Consider the following 20,597-nt stretch of genomic DNA (forward strand, 5'->3'; position numbering starts at 1 on the left):
GTCTTATATGGAGCAGTAACTTCTACATGTGGTAGGATATTAGGATATTCTGGGGTGAAGGCTAACGGTGGCTAATGACTGGAGCGGGCAAAAGTGAGATTTCCTTACGTCCCCTGGACTTCTTCCTTTATTCTTTTGCGTTTCATAACGTACATATGAAATGTGCTAAATCAATAGAGGAAAAAGAAATAGATGCATAATAAAAACAATGTTTTTTAGCTGAACCTGCTGCAGTCTTGGGTAGGGATTTCAAGTCTTAGTGTTCCGACTGTGCTTCTTGTTTGATGGAATGGGCGGGCATGGGGAAGTAAAATAACTGTTCTAAAAGATTTAATCCATAGGATAAGACAGTGCACACTTTCTTCATAAAACCTTATGATAATCTATTAGTGATAATCATCTATTAAGTGAGTGCTCACCTTTTTGGTAGATCCTGCATGCTTTATCTACTGAGTCATAAATTTTCAAGCTTGAAAATGATATCTAAAATTCCCTTATTATTTCTACACTTTATTGTGAGCTATATTAGCTAAGTAAAAATTCTTTGTTACTTGTTGCATTTTATACTGATCCTGCTTTCAAAATAGCAAAGTGGAAAACTGAAGCTTTTATCAAGGAATTCACTTGCATTGTTGTGCTTGCTTTTGTGGAGAAATTTGGGAGCTGGTGAGATTTCTTTCTCATGTAGAATGGAAGATGATGATGATGAAGTTTTTGCATGAATACTACTGAAGCCAAGAGACTCTTGTACCTCCTGTCATGCCTTTTACTTCAGGGGTTTCACGCTGGTGAATCTGCTCTTGTTGTTTGGCTTGGTATAGATGTTACTTTTGGGTTCCTTCTTACCAAGAAAATGGAACTAAAAGTGTTACCTCTTGATTCTTGCCATGATGTAGTAGTAACATAGGAAAAAAGGAGGTTGCTTTCATGTAATTTTTCCACTTAAAGGTAATTGCTCAGTACGTGCAACATTTTCATGAAACCTGACTTAATTGGTCTCTGCCCAGGTGCTGCATGTTCAGTTACCATCAAAAAGGCTGAGTTCCTTGATTGGGCTCCCCAGATGAGCGTGCACAGATGTGCATACATCTGGAATACAGCAGAGGGCTGCTGGCTGCAGGGATTGATTGTTGGGGGCAGAGGTGGGCAGGTGGGGGCTATTTAGCTGCTGGTGTTATTGAAAAATAGTTCATCACACTAAGCCTTTGCCATTTTTATTTCATTTATGTGTATTCCCCACACCCCCCACCACGCGTGCACTTGCACATGCGTGCACTCACACGCGCGCACTCACACACATTAGTGTGAGTTTTTAAAACCTGTTTTTTAGTGTCCGGTCCTCTCTGGAACCTCTTATTCCTAGTGAAAGATGAACTGTGTAGCAGCCTTTCACTAAGTAGAGATGTGATGTTTGGAAAGAGGAAAAAGAGGCATTTTCCTCAAACTTAGAGGAAATTATTCTTTGCTTATTCCTTTCTTTATGAAAACTGGTTTGGAGGCTTAGATCTACCCACTTACTGGTAACATACATTTCCTTTCCTTAGCAAGTGAGGCAAATAGAGCCTTCTTTCACAAGCTAATTTCTTTGACTCCATGGAGGTGATTGGGATATGCAGATAACAAGCCATTACCACATGTCTGGGCCAGTTAGCTTTGCAATTCATGTTTCTCCTTTGTTTACTGCAGTCTGCTTTGTTAGCTGTGAGCCAGATCAAGTGTCTTGCTGCTTTCTTGCAACTCTTACTGGCTGTGTGTAGTGACTTTGACCTTTTTTTTTTTTCCTTATCCAGTAATTAGCATATAATTAGAAGCATATAGGTACCATTAGGGACTTCCAAATCTTTTAAAAATATACTTAAGCTGAGTGTTTTCTTATTTAGGAACGAATGAAGAAGGCTTACTTAAAGTAATAGATAGCTTTGTAATTGATAGATGTTTCAAAACCTGGTTTTTAAACACGTGGTTTAGGATTCAGGAGACCTAAACGTTGCTCTGAGAGTTTTAGCAAATTAATTCAGATATCTTTTGTTTCAACCTGTCCTTCCAGTTTAGCTTTCACATGCTTGACTCGGAGAACAGTTACTGTGTTTGCATGCTCCATTTATGCCTTAAAATACTTGCCTCCATTTAGGCAGACTTACTAATTGTGGCTTTCTGAAATGCTCATTAATTTCGTATTTGGTCATTCTTAAGAATATTAGTTCTACTTTCAGAGTTTTTAGTTCTGAACAAGGCAGACAGATTTGCCTGCTAACTTCACCGTGTGAGTAAATTTGCTTTTGAAGGAAGATGGTGAAGTAAAATAGTGTTTGCACTATAATTAAAAGCATTTAAAAGCTCTGGCATTTTCTTTTCTTTCTTAATAACCTTTTTCCATCTTTCTACTGAAGTTAAATACCTGTGTTATAAATGGCTACATAAGGTTATTAATCAAGAAGTGATACGGCCTATGTGAGAGATTTTTGACAGAAAGATTTTTTCTTGGTACTGATGATCATTTTTAGTTACTGTATTAACACAGTGCTGTCTCACAGTGTTGCTCAATATTTTAGAAACTGTGTGACTGTTAAGGGGCTTGAAAAAGCACACTTTTTTATTGTTTTGAGATCTCTTTTACTGCTTTAAGTTCTGTGAGCCCCTGGGAAGGGATGAGGGATAGAGGTGTCTTGTAAGTTTGTTTTCACTAAAATGTTTTCCTGTTTACACGAGACTAAGTGAGAAAATTGACCTCAGGAGATAAGTAATTTCTTCCAGTTTAGTGATCTGCGTGCAGATCAGCATGCCAGTCATGAATCGCAGAGGCAATGTGAGCAAAATGGCAGTAGCAAGGGGTTTTATATTATTTCTCTTCTACTTTTCTCAGTTATTTCAACAATTATTCTAAGCAAGATCTATATTTTCTGTTAGCCAATGAAAATTAAACAGTCCTTTCAACTTCTTGATTTTTTTAGAGATGGTAAAGATTTTTTTTTCCTTTCCTCATTTTCTTGCTAGAGTCTTGAAATTATCAACATCAGCCTCCTGACTTTGCTTGTTTGGGGAATAAAGGAATATGGCAAACTGTAACCCTTAGAAATGGACAGATTTTTTTGCAGCATGTTTTCAAAGATAAATACGGTAATTCAGGTGTACTTTCAAGTATTCAAGTCCATGGTTTGTATGCTGAATAGATCAGTCGATTTGTTTTCTGTATAATCAGAAAGACCTCTGGAGAAATGTGACTGGAGTATTTACTTTGTTACAGTATTTGAAAGGAAGAAGCTTGAGCTGTGGTAGAGACAAACCTGGAGATGTTGCTGTTAGGGAGGAAATGGGCACCAAATGGGTCTGCATTTTTATGATGAGTTCAATGCAAAGGACTGGGAGAATGCAAAAGAACATATAAGCTCCCTAAGCCATGGAAAAATGTATGATGAACTCCCAAGTGATGAGTAATTTTCTCTATGGTTTTCTTTGCATAGCTAATGCTTTGCTATCTAGAAGTTGACACGTGAAACCTGTTTTAATTAATACTGAATTTTCTGGAAATGTTCTCCAAAGTACATGTTACCTCAATGAAAAAGATGAGTTTTCAGCAACAGAATACATGATTTAGCATGATTTGTCTTGGTGGATAAGAGTCTACAAGAAATTGCTGAATGGTTTAAGGAGATATAGTGATTGGCATAAGGATGAAAGAGATGCTAATTTCTGCCAAGTGCTTTAAGTTGCATGGCAATAATGCTATTGATATATACTTTGCCAACTACTGTTAAAAGCTTCTGTCAGTTTGCCTTGTTAGTGCTGTCTGCTGCCAGTAGACTTTCCTTTTGTTGCATTCAGTTAGTTGGTCTTGAAGTAGATGTCAAGAAGTCATCCCCTGGGCCTTCAAGTTTATTGCATTGTGTATTGTAATGCAGTTTAGCAATAGTTGCCAGTAGAGACAGTAAGTCTGATTTTGAGTGACAGTCGAAAACCTCTTGAATCCAGTTTGCTTATTCTCTGTGGTGTAGGTAATGCAATGTCTTGTTGCTCTCAAAATAGGTAACACTTTCTATTACTGTCCTTGCTAGTATGAATACTGCCAGCTCAGTATTCATTGGCTAACTAAATCAGCTCACTGAACCATCAGAAAACTTCCCTAGCCAAAAATAACTTAAAGAAAAATCGCCGCTTTAGCAGCTAAACTATTTTTATTCCCCATTTTCCCCCCTGGCCCTCCTCCAGACAAATGGTAAAGCTGGTAAGAGAAGGGAAGGAGTAATGAGGGAAGTAGGACTCTTTCATCTAGTGCTAGGTTTCTGAGGGTTTCTAAGATCGGCAGTCTCTTGAAATCTAATCCCCAAATGCTTCCTCCCAGCTGATTGTCTTGCTTTGTATGTGAATATTAGTTTCTCTGTCACTTAAAATATTTACCTTCCCCCCCCCCCCAGCTCTTCACTTTCTCACTTATTGTTAGGTTTTTGTTACATACAGGCTTAATAAGCTTGGGTTTCCTGGGGTATGAGAATCAGGATCATTTGGGAGATTGGTATCCAAAGTTAGCCAGTGTAAAACCTCTCATTTTCATCTAGTAGTAATTTATAGATATGACACCATAATTAAGGAGCTGTGCAAGAAAATACTTGAAACTTTAAAGCATAGCTTTGTATTTTCCTTCAATCTAAAAATTATAAATTCCACAGTAGTAATATATAAACAAATACAAATCAAAGTCTAATAGTCTAACTCTTGAATGTTTTCCTTTATCCAGTTCTGCATCCTTCAGAAACAATCTGTATTTAGTACTCTTTGTGTATTTTTGTTTTTAGACACAATATGGTTAGCTTGGAGTATGGTGGTTAGGCTTCAGGGAGGGGAGGACAAAGCATTGTCCTGAATTAAAAAAAAAAATACACAAATTCCTAACTTCTTTATTACGAGTGAGATGTAGAGACTTGCAATTCTTAATTGGAAATCAAAGCTGAAGAATTCCAGCCTGAAGGCTTTAAATAATTGTGGGAAATTCTCAAGTAACAAGTTGAACTAGCTGGGGACAAACAAGTCATCTTTGTAAACCAGGAATATTTCCTGATTTTCCCTTCCCACCTGCCAACTTCAATACAGTTCTGTTGCCCCCACTCACTCATTAACTTACCTTCAGAGTAAAAGTAGGGGGTAAAACTAGGCTATGCAAATTTTCAAGACCTTAGTTTTTTCTGATAGGCCTAGGATGAAATTGTAATGCAGTTGCTTAAAAAAAAAAAAAACAAACAAAAACCCTTTAAGCAGTGCTGTTAAAATACATTAAAACTTTGAGCAAGAATGCTTTATACAAGTAGAAGCATTCTTTGATAGCCAGGATGAGCTACCATCGTTGAAACTAAGAGGGGGTAAACCTCTGCATATGCTCCATGCTTAACATGACTTAAAAAAGGCCACTCTTGTGAGTGACAGCTTGCACATAGCACCTATTGCACTTTTCTTTTAAAGAATTCCCTTATTTAATTGATTAGTCTGTCTAAGCTCTGATCTGCACAGCAAAGTCAAAGCTTTGTAAAACTATGTACTGTTAAAATTTCATTATAAACTATTTTTATACTGGAAGGTGCTAGTGGCTTAGAATTGGGATTCAGTCAGTTTTGGGATATGTATAGAGGTGTTAAAGTAGCCTTTGTAAATTATGAAAATGTCTATCTTTTGTATGAATTATTTGTTATGAGAAAAGGTTTCTATATGTTGAAACATTATGGAGTTTTTACATGTCAGAACTATATCCTGCATTCAATAAGTATCTTTAAAATGAGGAAAGCCAGAGGGTTTGTTTTTTTTTTTCTGCCAGAAGATAGTGTGTTCATTTTTATCATGAGAAAAGGTGTTCTAACTTATCTGTAAACTAAAGAGAAGCTGAAATTTTCCCAAAGGTGGGAAGGCAGTTGTAAGGAAAAGCAGGAAGTCTTTCTAATCTCTACATAGTTAAGCAAGTTAGGTCAATCTGTTGAAATCATTTTGAAAGCCATACCGGCCTGTAGTCTGTATCTTTAGATATCTCTATGCTTCATTGTATGCACAGTTAACTAAATCATATAATTAATTACAGCTGATCAAATCAAATGATTCCTTAATGATACTGAAAGCCAAATATATTTAAATATCTATTCAGCATAATGTTAAATTCTGTTTAAAAATTCAACTTACAATGTACATCTATATGTAGTGGAGTTATAAATTCTTCCCAATGCACCTTAATATGCACAGAAAAAACTCTTTTCTATGTACCATCCTGACTTATGAGAGGCCAATATTGAATATGAAGCTGTATGTAATTACATATCGATTATTAAGTCAACATTGGTCTAAATAAAGAGGGTTTTTTTTTTCTAAATAAAACTTCCAAAGCTTAATATGTTTCTAACTGATAAGGTTTCTTGATGCAAATAACAATTAGGGGATGTTAATGCCCTTTGTTGTATTCGAGCCTCCTCTATTGGGGTAGTATGGTTGAGTCATTTTCTCTAGAATGCTATTCCCCTGTTTTTTTAACCTAAAATCTTTGGTATCTTATTCTTTTGTTAATGCTGGCAAATCTCTACTTTTCCCAGATTTTGTTTGGAATTATGTTACTCTGTTGAGCTTTCACTGCTCTTTATCATTTAAATACTGGCATTTTTTTTTCCTAATACTGCTTAGTAGTTTATGTATTCATTATAGCTGCTGGGTCTTCCATTCTCTTTTGTGTTGTTTCATGGATATTTTCAGAGTCTGGATTTGATTGTCCTTGAAGATACATATTCAATCAGTCTGACCTACTGGAATTGGGCTGGAGCAGGGCATCCTTAGGATAAAAGAAAGCATGGAAATGCTCCTAATACAGACTTGCTACAAAGTGAGAATAATGTAGTATATGCAGTGCTGCTCAAGGGTCAGATAAGCTGTCAAGCACTGTTTGCCCAGTCTGAGAGCACCAGAATGAGTGAGACAATGTAGAACACCAAATTTCCACAAATCTGAAGAAAGATTTGGTAACTTTCTGCGAAAGATGTGTGAATCTGTATTTTCCTTCCCCAGTTTGAAACTGGTGGTGATGCGTTCTCCTGCTCATCCGACTTTTGCTCTTTTTATTCCTCATGTCTGTTTTCATCACCAGGACTTCTGCAGTGAGAGCAATTGCTAATCTATCACTTCTTTTAGCAGGCCCTAATACATCCTGAATAGACACTTAAGACAACAGTAAAAAGGGAAGATAATATAGTTTAGCTGATGCAGCTCTCAGACCTCCCAAAATCTTTTCTTCCTTCTCCAGAAGCTAGGAATGGGAGAAAGCAGTAAAACTTTTCAAGATATTTTACTATTAGGTAGCCAACAGCTGGCAGCCAGTGTTACTGAAAACAAACAACCTGTGAAGTTTCTGCAATTAAGCCCCTAGCAATTTAGGTAATATTAGGCAAGATGACAGGAGGGTTGACAGCTTTCATGCAAGCTACAACTGTATGTAGTAAGAGCAGAACCAAGTTATTTCCTATATCTGTCTCTTTTTCTTTTTTTTTTTCTTTTCTGTCCCCAAATTACCGCTATTTGGTAACCAGTGCCATGAAGCAGGTAATTCCAAGTAATATGAAACCTAGAATAGTGTATTAAGAAAAGAAGCTCTGCTGAAACTAGCCAAAAATACTACAATGCTCAGTTTGTAATTAATTATGAGCTTATCAGGGCATAATGCTGTCATATTTTCTGTTGTGTTTTGGTGGGTTGCAGTGTGACACAGCGTGAGTGCACCAGCCATTTGTACAGTGTTTTTATGTGATGAATATATTCATACCAACTGCAGGAGGCTTGATTTCTTACTGACAGTAAAAATTCTTGAATAACTTAAAATGCAGATATTTGTACTTCTTGCTTTGTAAAATTATTTTTTCAAAGCAGACCTCTCATATTCTAGAACACCGGTAGTGACTTTGAATGTTCTGTCAGAGGTGACAAAATTATCAGACACTCATGTTTTGGGGAGTTTTGCTTTTTGCTCTGTGAAAGAACTAACAAGGAGAAGCAACTGGGTTTATATCTGTGCAAATAAAAGGCTTGAAATCTCCACATGGGGATATTTTGAGAGGGCAGCTGCTGCTGTTACGAGACTAAACAGTACTTTGGAACTGGATCTGACAAACAGCTTCTCTTTGGATTGAGGAAGAGAGAAATCTCTCCCTTAATGTCTGCCTGATCTCTGCCTAGTTGCCTTTATGCCCAAAGACTTAGGTGTTGGAAAGGCTTGATCATAACCTATATGCTATATCTTTACAAATGACTTCTTGCTTCCAAATTAAGGAAAAAATGATAACAGAACACACTACTTAGGAATATCCATCACGTTTTGTGATACTCATATAATAAATTTATTAGAATACATACATTTAGACCTGATTTTCTTCTTGCTCTGTGTTGTTTGGGAAAGGATAAATTGTGCTCTTAATAAGCAGCAATGTGAGGGAAGTAAACCAAGAGTTGCATGGAATGCAAATGTAGATGTTGTGATTACTACTAAATATTAAATATCTTTTAGAGTGCTATTCTAGCTTGCACTCTTTCTATATTAAGAGCTGTCCTGGGCACGTGGATTTTTGAAATTTATTTATTTGTTTATTTTGACTTTTATCGGAGAAGGCTTAATTTATAGGATGTTAAGTTTTGTTTTGGAATTAACCTGAGGCAGTAAGGAATATGTAATGCGGTTTCTGTTAAACTTTACTGTCTATATCAATAATTAAAAAAAAAAAAATCAAAATTTAAGATTGCTGACATAATATATTAAAGAGAAGGGCTGGATCCTATTTTATAATCCTTTTTTTTTTTCTTCTCCCATTTCTCCTCTTACTCCTCCCTCTCTTCTTAACATCAGTTCCTAGCTGTTAATAGTGATGAGATGCTAGCCAATTTTCTCCAAATCATACAAATCATAAGGGCAGTTTATACTTTCTATCTTTTGGTCATAGAGGACTTTGATTTGTTCTTTCATATCTTCAGGAAGATGAGCATCATAGTGTTGTTTTGAGCGTTAAACCAATTGTATATGTGCCTTTGAGAGATAAGAATTTCATTTTGCAGGTTGACAACAATTTATGAATAATAGTTTAATTAAATATAGACAAAGCTATTGAGATGGAGGGAATAATAGTATAACTTCGTGCTGTAGAGGATGTTGATTATGGCATTTCAGAAGGTCTTTTTTTCTTTCTGAAATTTCAGTAATCTGGTAATTTCAGTAATCCTGGTAATCTTTAATCATAACAGTTAGATATCATATAAACATGGTCATATTTAAATACTGACTTAAGCTGCACTACTTTAGATGGTGTCTGATATTATCCTGAGCTTTTAATTAAAACAACAATATGAAAGATTTTTTTAAATTTAGGCTTCTAGAACATCTTTTATTGTTAGCAATTTAAGTGTTATGGGGCAGAGTTGGGGATATTAGCTAACTTACCTGCTCACGATTTTCTTTCTTTAACAATTCCTCAATCATAGTACAGAAAAATGTGATTTTTTTTTTTATGTGGCTAAAGAAAACCTTTATCAGATTCCAGTCCGATTCCAAGGCTGTTACGTGCTGGAGAGGTGGAGGAAGTTGTGTGCAGGACAAGCCTTAACTGTGTCCCTTGTTTGGCCACGATCATTGGCAAAGGCTGCACACGCCTGGGGCCTGCATGCAGTCAGGGTCGCGCTCTGCCGCAACAGGCTTTTGTGTGCATGGGCACCAGTGCCTTTTAGATGCTAATGTGATAAAAGCTGCCAGTTTTGTACGAGAACTTGACTGCATCTCTGGAATGTGGCCTGTCTGGTTGTACCTTGGCTTCGCATTAGAAGGGCCTACTGTAATTCATGCCTTCCAGTCAGCTAAAGCCAAAGCTGAGACTTTTCTACTTGACAGCTTTGGCATGCCAAAGGAAATTGCTGGGGCTAGTGTTGAATTACGTACTGTTTTGGGTCTCCCAAATCTTACATACTAATATGGTTGCTTTTTGTTTGCCATCTGTGGTTTTGGAATAAAGTAATTTTAAAATATTAAGAATTGAGCTCTTTTTTTTTTTTCCCCATCCGTGCTTGTTATATGGTGCAGTAGCTGAATTTTCTAGTTAGATGGTCTCTTTTATGCTTTTCTTGTAAGGTGAGACAAAATGTATGTATTTTTACAGCAAATAGGACAATTTTTCTGGCTCAAGAGAATATACTTTTCTGGTTGGTGTATTAGAGATAGTGAATAAATGAATAGCCTAGGCATAACAGGAATGTGCTGTATAAAATTTAGATGCTACTCTCTATGTGTAAGTAAGGATTTGCTGTACATTGTGCAGAAAAAGTATTCTGGATAAAAAGATATGTATATGATGCAAATGCAGAGTTGAACAGCCCTGGTGAAAAAAAATTGGCTAATTCAGTTTGATACATGAACACAGTACTCAGTAGATGTGTGTAACACTGCACTTCCTACCTTTTCTTGTAGAATGAAACAGTAATTATTTATTTTGCCAACTCAAAATGTGTTGTTTAAGCTTATTCAAATGTACTGAATCTGAAGTTAGTTGAATCTCAAGTTTCTTTAAGTTTTCATCACAGAGTTAAGTGAGATGAGCTTGAGGAGAGCACAGGAGAAGAAAAAGGTAAAGCTAAGAGGACTCAGCTAGAAATTATTTTAACAGATCAAATAGAAAATATTCAAATAACTTATAAGCACTTAAGATCTCCTTTCTTTCACATCTTTCAGGCGTGCACAGTCTGCAACCCTAACCAAAAAGGGACATATGCTAAATAGGTTTTGAAGGACCGTGTGTTGTTGCTACAGAGCTAAATGTTAAAACATAAGAAAGCTGACTGACCGATGGTTTTTCATGGCAGTTCATGTTACAATGCCTTTTTTTTTTTTTTTTTTTGTATTGGCTTTTAGGTTACCTAGAGTGAAACAAAATTACAGGATTGGAAACTCTGGAAAAGCTCAGCATCAGCATTTGAGGTAAAGAAAAAAAAAGAGCATACTGAAGTAATCCTGAGAGTGTCCTTCTTGTTAACTGCATGGAACTAATTGGAGTAGAAATTTTCATTGAGATTCATTTTGCATTTAACTTCTCAATTAAGAAAAAAAAAAAAAAAAAGACTTTGAAGTCTTTTTACCTCTGGGAAAACTCATACTTGGGTGAATACATAGAATAAATTTTGTTCCTTGAGTTTTTGAAAAGATGCTGTAGGTCTGTGTCGCTTTTGTTTGTTTGTTTCAAGATTTGTAGAGTTGCTGCTGTGTTTGTACGAAATGCTGTGACTCTGGGGAGTGGCACTTTCTGTGCAGTGTAGCTGAACATGTGCAGTTAAGATGACAATCTGCATACATATATAATATTTTTGTATTTATAGTATTTATGCAGTAATGAACTTGATGTGTTTTTTTGAGATGGCTCTACAGTGTTTTAAATTTGAAACTACAATAAAGAGATAGATGCAATTTTTTTAAAAAGTTCATTTAAATCTTAAGTAAAAGGAAATACTTGTGAGCTCTGAAGAACATAGCAATTATACAGAACATTTTAAATCTATATAGATGATAGAATCATTGTTCAGGTTTTGGGGAAGTATCTTTTCTATTAAATCTCAGCTCTTTAAATTGTTCTTTAAATTTTTATTTCTAATACTGAATTAAAATAATTTCCATGCCTGAAAATTTCACTTTCCAAAGTGAGACCAAAGATGCGCTCTGAGACAGCTGAAAGGTTTATGAGCAATTGAATTTCTAAAAATAACCTGACCCTGTACTTTTTACCAGTTCATTTTTAGCATTCATATTGGTGGTGTTGACATGTTTTTCCTTGTTTGTTTGTTTATTTTGTATTTTTTAAGAGCTGAAGCTTGCAAATTATGTGATTAATCTACAAGCTGATATCATGATGTCGAAATGCAGTTCAGGAAGCATCAAGACAGAAGTTGCAGATATTAAAACGGTGAGTCTATACTTTGTACCATGGCAGAAATATATATAAATACATAGCATTGCTTTACTGTAGTCTCCTATTTTATATTTAAGACATCTTTAGGTCCGCATTTGGGAACCAAAGGTAAAGTAACTTGTCTGTGAGGTTTGAGATCTACCTCAATTTATTTGGGAAGAGTAATGAAACTAGCTGATTTATTGTTAAATAAATAAATAAGGAAATTGCAGAAATGGTAATAAAGGATATTAGTCATGAAGCACATTGCCTTGTTATTTATTAGGAAAGTGGATATGATTAAAAATGCATTTTTTAATTTAAAGGTTGTTTGGTGTTTAGTTCTTGTATTTTTGATTCCAAGGTGCTTGTGTTGGTTAAATTTTATCAGAAATTTGTTTTAAGAGGGGAAAAAGAAAGAGAGGAGAAGTGAAGGACTGGAATTAGAATTAAACCCATCCCAGGTAAAGGGAGGTACATACAAGTTAATAACCCAAATAGGGAGAACGTATGATTGTTACTAAGAAATCGTGGGGAGGAGGCTTGTTAGTTAGGATATTACTTTTAATAGTTTGAATTGTGCATCAAAAAAAAGCAGAAGAGCATATCCTGTTGAAGTTGTGCGGAATAAATAATTGTGTATTTTGATGGCGTAGTGAGGCATGTATTTAGTTTCACTGCATCTCAAGCAGCTGTCGCGTTAGATCTTTGATTCCAGGCACGTCACCTTTTATCTTGCCCCCCATGGTAATAGAGGAAGAATCTGCATAGCAGCAGTTTTGCACCCCTAGTTAATTAAGTTTATAGTTAGACTTGTGAAGATGCTTATACACAAGGTTTAAAGAAATGAAATGCAATTTGTTCGAGAATCTGGCAATATGTCCCTGTTTGCTAAGGAAGAAACATTATCAGATTGTTTTGCCTTAAGTACTGGGACCAATATATAGACATGTGAAAAGACTAATGCATTTATTATTTTATTTCAGTAGTGGCAAATGCCTTATCGCAGGCTATTTTATGCTATTGTGTAGTGTTAATAGCTATTTTGCTTTAAGAAGTGGTTCAACATAAGCAGCGTAATTTTGTTGGTGTAAGCTGTCTCTCATCAGTTCTGTCTGATGGAACTAGGTTAGTTACAATAGAACTTCATAAAATAAAGAGTAAATAGAACCTCAATGTAGACTTTAAGTCCTGTAATAAAACTTTTACCAAAAAAAAAAAAAAGGTAATTTTTGCCACCTTTTGATGTGCTGCTAGAGACTTGTGTGTTGATTGTGCTTTTGGACTGTTCTGGTAAAATCAACTTGCAGCAAATACAATTCTTGTAGCACAAGATGAGCATTGCAATGGAGATAGATAACTGCAGCATACTGTTAATGAAAGAAGCCCCACACAGGTTCTTAGTTGTGCTCTGTTTGCACTGCTTGAAAGGAAAAAGATTTAAATCTTTGAATTTTCTTTATTTACTATTGGAAGACCAAATATTAGAACTTCTGGTAGGTAATACATTTGTAAATGGCTTTCAAGGATAAAGGTAAAAAAAAGTTTTCCATACTTTATACTTTCTGGTTAAAAAATGACATCTGTTACGACCTGTGAATTTTGATTTGGGAGCAAAAATTTCAATACTTAATTTTCAAAGTATCCTAGATATTGTCTACTAAAGGAATGGGGAAAAAATAAGCTATTTCCACAAAAATGAGCTTTTTTGCTTGTTTCTGTGCTATTTTTTTGAACAAAAAATATTTGGTGTTCAGTTTCTTTTTTGTCTAGGAAAACTAAAGATACAGGAGTAATATTTACTTTTTCTTTCTCTCTTCCTCACATCTGAAATTCACTCTCTTTCTCTGATGCTGAAGTTGTTTCTAGAGCATTAAGTAAAAATTCCTGGACGAAGATAAACCTTCAGCATCAGGAATAATATTTGCCTCGCCAGGATAAGGTCAGGTAGAATTCTTAGATGAATGTTAGCAACTTTTAGGGCATTTGAAAGTAATAAATTTGTGTTGGCATTTGAAGTTACAGTTTTGATTACCCTTATATGATTATAATGTATCCTGTGCAAGCAAACTGCATTTGAAAATTTGATGTTTCTTTTGGTCTGTAGTTCCTTCTCCATTTTCTTCGCAGCATCAGTCTCCAAAAGTTTCTAAAAGTCCTTGGAGCAGGACTAGATCCAGATGTTCTTTTCCATGCAAGTGCCCTGCTTGATTTGGCTTGTGTTCCTTAATGCATTCCTTAGTGTAGTCCTTGTTTTGCACGGTGAGGGGACAACACGTTCTACTTTGGTATCATCATGTGATGGAAAGATCCACAACAATTTCAGATTGACTGAAACCTGCAAGAAGCTGCTATTGCTTATTGTATATTTGCACCCTTGTGCCCTTCTGAAATATTTCTTTAAATGGTAAAACAGGGGTTAGTTTCAAGCTAAGTTTGCAACTCACTGTCCTCCTCAATGTGCATGTTAAGAGCATCAGATTATGTCCTTTGCTTTTAAATTCTCATCCTTTGTGAGCATAAAATTAAACAGTATTTTAGTAGGATAAGGTCAGACACTGTTCTGCTTTGTTCAGCTTTAGTGGCCTAGCATAGCAGTTACATGAGAATTATTTCTTGTCTTTGATTTTAAAAAACAAAACAAAAAACCCTCCTTTCTCACTCCAAATTTGACCTTAGCAATCCTTCTCCCAGTTTCCAAAATAATGCAGCAGATAAAGGTGAAACTCCTTAGCAGGTATTTGTTCCTCACGGTGAATTAGCAAGACCTTTTTCTGCTTCCTTTTTAAATAGTTTCATGATTCAGTTGATTTCTGTCCATAGAAATTGAATACAAGTATTTGTATCTCAAATGTTTTCAATTTAAAGCTTGCTTTTCAAGTGGATTTTTTTCTCTTTATAGATTGTCCTGTACTATTTTCCTTTTAATGAAAGAACTTGATATTTTTCCATACTCTTGAAACAGAGACTTAAAATGAAGCAATTACTTCATTATTCTGGCTTCCTTCTATAATAACGTTGACATTGGTCATGTCAGATCTTATATATCTCCAGTACAAACAAAGGCCAGGGCTAGGAAACTTCAGCACAGCAGAAAGCAGCATTAACAGTTTAGGGAGGTGAATGTTTTTACCTGGGCCACCATACAGTAATGATACCCATGCATTTTTGCTTTGTAACGATGTAAAGCAATGTCCTACTGATTAAATTTGTCTGTTTAGATTCTCTAAAAGCCACAGCTCAAACAGTAGCTCAGGTTTCAGCTAAAAAAGTGAATGGGAAGCACTTGTAAGATTTGGAGGAGTTTGGAGATTCGTTCAAAAACAACTGAAAAAAAAATCAGATGGGGAGATCCATTGGGATCCATTGAGCTACAGTTTTATCTCATTGCTTTCTGTAAAGTAACTGTATAAATCTACAAAAGGAAGGATCATGTAATTCAATCTGTTGCTTTCTCTTTCTTATGTTGTGGACTTGAAGGGGAAAGCTGGGGAGAATTGACAGCTTTTGTTCAGGTTTCCCATAATGGTTTAATATTACATCAGTGTTTCATCTTGACGTACAGTTTCTTTTTTTCTTTTTTTAATCACAACTGATTTATTTGTACTCTTTTGCAGCATCATTCAGTAGTTAATGTTCTCTACTAGATACTATTTCATATTTCCCTCAGCCTGAGTTTTTCTTTTGTGGTACGCTTAACCAATTACTTTTCTGAATAGCATAATAGAACATATAGAATAGTATTTAGCTCTCCTTATGTATTTCTAGTGAATATTTAACTTTGAAATCATGGCAAGTTCTTCTGAGATTTATGTTAAAATGAATATAGACTGCATTTGGGAATTTTGGTAAAATTAGCAATTAGAAATGTTGATTTGGCTAGGTGTGTTATCTGATTTGCAAAGAAGAAAAAGTAGCATTAGAAAGGGTTCTCCAGATTTTATTGTATGTGTATTTGACTTATTCTCATCTGTTTTATGTGAGGAAAGTGCTTGTGTGGTTAAAGTAAGGTACGTGTTAAGGCAAGATTTAGCACTTTTAATTTTGGTTATACATTAAGAAAGCTTCTTTAATACTGTACTAATACAGCTGTTACTGTTTCTCTTACTTCTCATAGTAAGCTGTGCTGGAACAAAAATGCAATGAAAGAAACACTGGATGAATGAATGAAGAGCCCTGCTTTGCAATCCCTCAGCATGGCAGGACTGCAGCTCATGACCCCTGCTTCTTCCCCGATGGGTCCGTTTTTTGGACTGCCATGGCAACAAGAAGCAATTCATGATAACATTTACACGCCAAGAAAATATCAGGTACCAATGATAATACTGGTATGCTAATGCTTCAGAAAACAAACATAGATATTTGTCTTCAGAAGATAGTTTTTCATGCTTAGGTGTAATTTTTATTAAGTAATTTCCAGTGTGGTGTTCCTACTTCAGTTATTAGATGTGTAGCGGTGCTGACTTACTGCTGACCAACAGAGATCACAGCATGCTTCAAAATAGATTTTTTTTTCTCAAATAAACAAATCATCTATGAGGGAGGGCTTAGGGAGCAATGACTTGTATTAATTTCTGTGAATACATGACTTCAAGCGATTTTTCTATATTTGAAACATTTATTTTCAAATGCATCCTATCCCATGTTTGACTAACTATCACAAAGATATCCAGAACAAAGTAAGTTCTTGCCATTTTCTAGTGTATGCAGTGCATTAGACTACTGTGAATGAATTTAGCTACCAGAAGGCTCAGTTAACTTAGGGACTTGGAAGCAGGATGGCTGCTCTTGCCTCCCACGACTGCTGTCTGATAGCTGCTACCAACAAGCAGTTTTGGCCACGGAGCTCTTGTCACAGTTCTGTCCCCTTGCTGGTGAGCACAGCGCAGGTGGAGTGCTGGCCCAGCTGGTGCACAATTCTGTAGCAACATCAGCGTACTTAAGGTAGGGAGAGGAAAGAACCGGAATAGCCGGAGCAGCACAGGTTGTGCTCAAATGTTCAAATGGCTCTCATGGCTCCACCTTTTGAGAGGTAATTTTGTCATCTCTTCCCCTTGCTTGGTTGCATCAAACTTTATTAATATCCACCACTCCTTTTTCACAATCTATTTTATTGAACTGAACAGAGTTAAGGTTACTGCTGTCTTGAAAACACTGGAGGACAAATGTAGTAAACATTACTCAGTTTCTAGGTTGCATTACACACAATCATGATACATCCTTCTCTATCTGATCTTGTTGTGCACAGACTTAGTCTTTCTTTTAGTACATGTGTTAGTCTAAGCAGATTAGTAATGCCAAACCCTGACAGGCCTATCTGATTTTTTTTATTTAAGAAATTTGTTTCTTAGGTTCTAGAATTTTACTTCTGTTTTCCAATGAGGTGCCTGAAAGCTAGTGGTTGGTCAGTACTACCAAAAAGAACATATCACCTTAAGCTAATATTTCTGCGGAATAAATAAATGGTTCTTTGGACAGCTTATATAGCAACATTAGTTTTAAAAGATATAGCTAAAAAGTTATTTAAAATAGCAGCAAATTCTAATACTAGGGGAATTTAGCATTAGAAGTCAGGCTACATATCATATATTAATATTTTTAAATGACTGTGATAATGCAGTATTCGTTCTGTGTCACTGGAAAGATCTCTGCAGATACTACTGACATGTCTAGAGCTCGTGTACCATTTCTGTGATGTCTTTTTTTGGTCAGCTATTTTTACTGTACTGCTGGAAGTAATGAGATTGTTACTCTTAAACCTAGGTTGAACTGCTTGAAGCAGCTTTGGATCATAATACAATAGTCTGTTTAAACACTGGCTCAGGGAAGACTTTTATTGCAGTACTACTCACTAAAGAGCTGTCCTATCAGATCAGGGGAGATTTCAACAAAAATGGAAAGAGAACTGTGTTCTTGGTCAACTCAGGTAAGAGCAGAAAATGTACCAAGTTCCCAAATGTATTGACACATCTTAATGGAGTACTTCTTAATACATGTCATGTAAATTAATTTTAGATGAAAATTCTGTGTATAGTGCACAAATGGCATAGATGTATGTTAAGCTGAATGTGGAAAGTAATAAGTTTTGTCCCTTGCCTATAACCCATTTAATTAAATTGTTTTAGATTAAGTTATTAAATGTGAGGTACCGTTTAATCAAAAATCTGTTTTCTTACTGTAGCTGTACAAATACTGCTTTATATCCCTCATTTAATACTGTCATAGCCTAAAGGTCATATTGTGAAACACTATAATATGATGGATATCTTAAGATTTAATGCTTATGAGATGTTGCCAGTTTGTGATGAAGGGCATTTTTTTTTCTTTTTTAATTTTAATTTAGCAAATCAAGTTGCTCAACAAGTGTCAGCTGTCAGGACACATTCAGATCTTAAAGTGGGAGAATATTCAAGTTTAGAGATAACTGAATCATGGACAAAAGAGAAATGGAGTCAGGAATTCTCTAAACATCARGTAATATTCTAAGCATAGACTGTAAGCATAAAAAATATAAACTAAGTCTTGATCAGAAGTGATAATTTCTTTACAATTTTAGCTAAACATTCCTCATAATAGACTTTTCAGCATAAACATGATGTTTTGCCTCAAAAACTCATATACATATACTTAAAAGTCATGTTTAAAAAGCTACCTTTAATTCTGCTTGCAGAAGGAATTTTCAGTGTGCACAATGTACTTTGAAAGGTATTACATGATGTTTAATACTGGATAATAAGTATCATACTGAATACTGAGTAAAAGATTATAAAGTTGAATGCTCCCTGGGGAAGCAGTGTATTATCTCCTTGACATGTCTTTTATTTCTATCTTTTTGGAAAAGTTATTTCTGTATCATTCTTTTCATATGGAAAGTCATTTACTTCCAGAACAAGTTTTTCCTGAGTAATGTTTGTCCCTATCTGTTGCAATCTATTTCCAACATCTACGTTAAGTATCTTGCACTAATGTCAGGGTAAAACTCTTAGATTTTTGAAATCTGTAGGGTTTGTGTGTGTGCATTGTGTGTGTGCAATGTTGACAGAGGCCCATAAATAAATCTCTGAACAATTCCATCAAATGAACAGGCTATTACAGTTAGTGAAGTACAGCACCAGCATAAAACACTGGATAATCTTACCAAGAAACTCAACCTCACTTCATGTGTTATAATCACATGCTAATCTCTTCGTCTTTTAAATCATTAGACTAAGGTATTAATAATATATAATTAATTCTAAAAGGAATTCTGGAAAACCAGAACTGAGCACTCCGAGATACCTGAACAATAGCAAGAAGATAATACAGCACTGAATCATCCGATAGTTTTTTTTTTTTTTTTTTAGGATATTAGGGCAGAATATTTATTCTCTAAAGTAACTTCTCCAAATGCTTTGGTTAAAGATGTTTCAAGAAAAATAAACTTTTTTTAAAAGCCTATTTTAGATGAGACTTTATCCCATTCATTTACTCATTTTTCTTATCAGTTACTTCATCTTTAGATGTTAGAATTCATAATTGGGGCCTAATTGTGGTGTCCATATTTAAAGGAATTCCCTGATAATGGATCACAAGCTCCAAAGTCTGAGAAATAAGATGAGCTAGACTAATTTACCTTCAACTGTATTGCATGATACGCCTTTCTGACTTACCTACCGAAAGCATTGCTAAAAAATTGTGACGTTAAAATGATGCTGTCTTTAAATAGTAGCCATTTAAACTTTCTAGAAAAATCTTTGCGATCTTCTTAGAAGATTAAATGCAGTTTTAAAAATGTATAGATTTAGATCAATAATTTTGCATTAAAGGATGTAGTTTCTGAAATTTTTGTTATCATTTATCTTAGTGTTGTCTTTACTGCTTTTATGTTTCACTTTTTTAACTAAATTTTAGTGAGAAAGACACTTGCACATAGGAGCTATTTGTGTCCAAGATATCACCAAGAAATGGACTCAAGAAGTGGCAATCTTTTGCTAAATACTTTTTTGGTGATAAAACACTGCTTTTCTGCTGCAGTTGCAAGTAGCTTATGAGTTCATGAAGAATTTTCTTGCCAGAGACACAATGATGAGATTGTTTAGGGGGATATCAGCTGTTTTTGCGTTCTATAAGATCTGCTCTGTGTAGTTTGGCTGGAGTCCAATATTATCTGTTATATTCATTTTTTTCTAGGCATGTGACTGGAGGCAAGATTTACTTCTGTTGTTCTTACCTTCAGCCAGATTACTTACTGAAGTGTGTGTAACCCTGGAGTAGCAAATATGTTCTTCTCTTTTGTTCCAGGGTGGTGTGGGTTGATGAATAGGAGGAGTTGGTGTCGGCTAGGGCTATTTAGCAAGACTTGAAGAGCTTTTCTTCATATAGTCACCAAAGATGGCTTGTACACGTTATATATTGACTTTTCTTTTCCTTGTTTTCATTTTGCATAGGTTCTAGTTATGACATGTCATGTTGCTCTGACTGTTTTAAGAAATGAATATTTATCCCTGTCAAACATTAATCTTTTGGTGTTTGATGAGTGCCATCTTGCAATCCAGGACCACCCGTATCGTGAAATTATGAAGGTAGGTTGCCACTGTGTGGCTGCTGCAACAGCTGGTTAAGGAGCGTGACTCAGAAGGGAGGGGTGAATGAGTGGGAGATGATTTAGCCAGCTTTGCTACAGAGAACAACATA

At 35.4% G+C, this 20,597-nt stretch overlaps 1 protein-coding gene across 2 annotated transcripts in view; it reads left to right on the plus strand.

Annotated features, from left to right (window-relative positions):
• The first annotated feature begins 10,906 nt into the window (after positions 1–10,906).
• DICER1 (dicer 1, ribonuclease III) overlaps positions 10,907–20,597 on the plus strand; it is a 41,469-nt gene continuing 31,778 nt past the window's right edge. For both annotated transcript variants that reach the window (XM_026046975.1, XM_026046983.1), the window contains exons 1-6: positions 10,907–10,963; positions 11,839–11,939; positions 16,042–16,234; positions 17,688–17,850; positions 18,268–18,398; positions 20,351–20,485. In XM_026046975.1, the coding sequence (XP_025902760.1) occupies positions 16,091–16,234; positions 17,688–17,850; positions 18,268–18,398; positions 20,351–20,485 (573 nt within the window). In that variant the 5' untranslated portion in view covers positions 10,907–10,963; positions 11,839–11,939; positions 16,042–16,090. The remainder of the gene's footprint in view (positions 10,964–11,838; positions 11,940–16,041; positions 16,235–17,687; positions 17,851–18,267; positions 18,399–20,350; positions 20,486–20,597) is intronic.

Source organism: Nothoprocta perdicaria, unplaced genomic scaffold, assembly GCF_003342845.1.
Source record: "Nothoprocta perdicaria isolate Ctin4 unplaced genomic scaffold, notPer1 scaffold_108, whole genome shotgun sequence".
Lineage (NCBI taxonomy): Eukaryota > Metazoa > Chordata > Aves > Tinamiformes > Tinamidae > Nothoprocta > Nothoprocta perdicaria.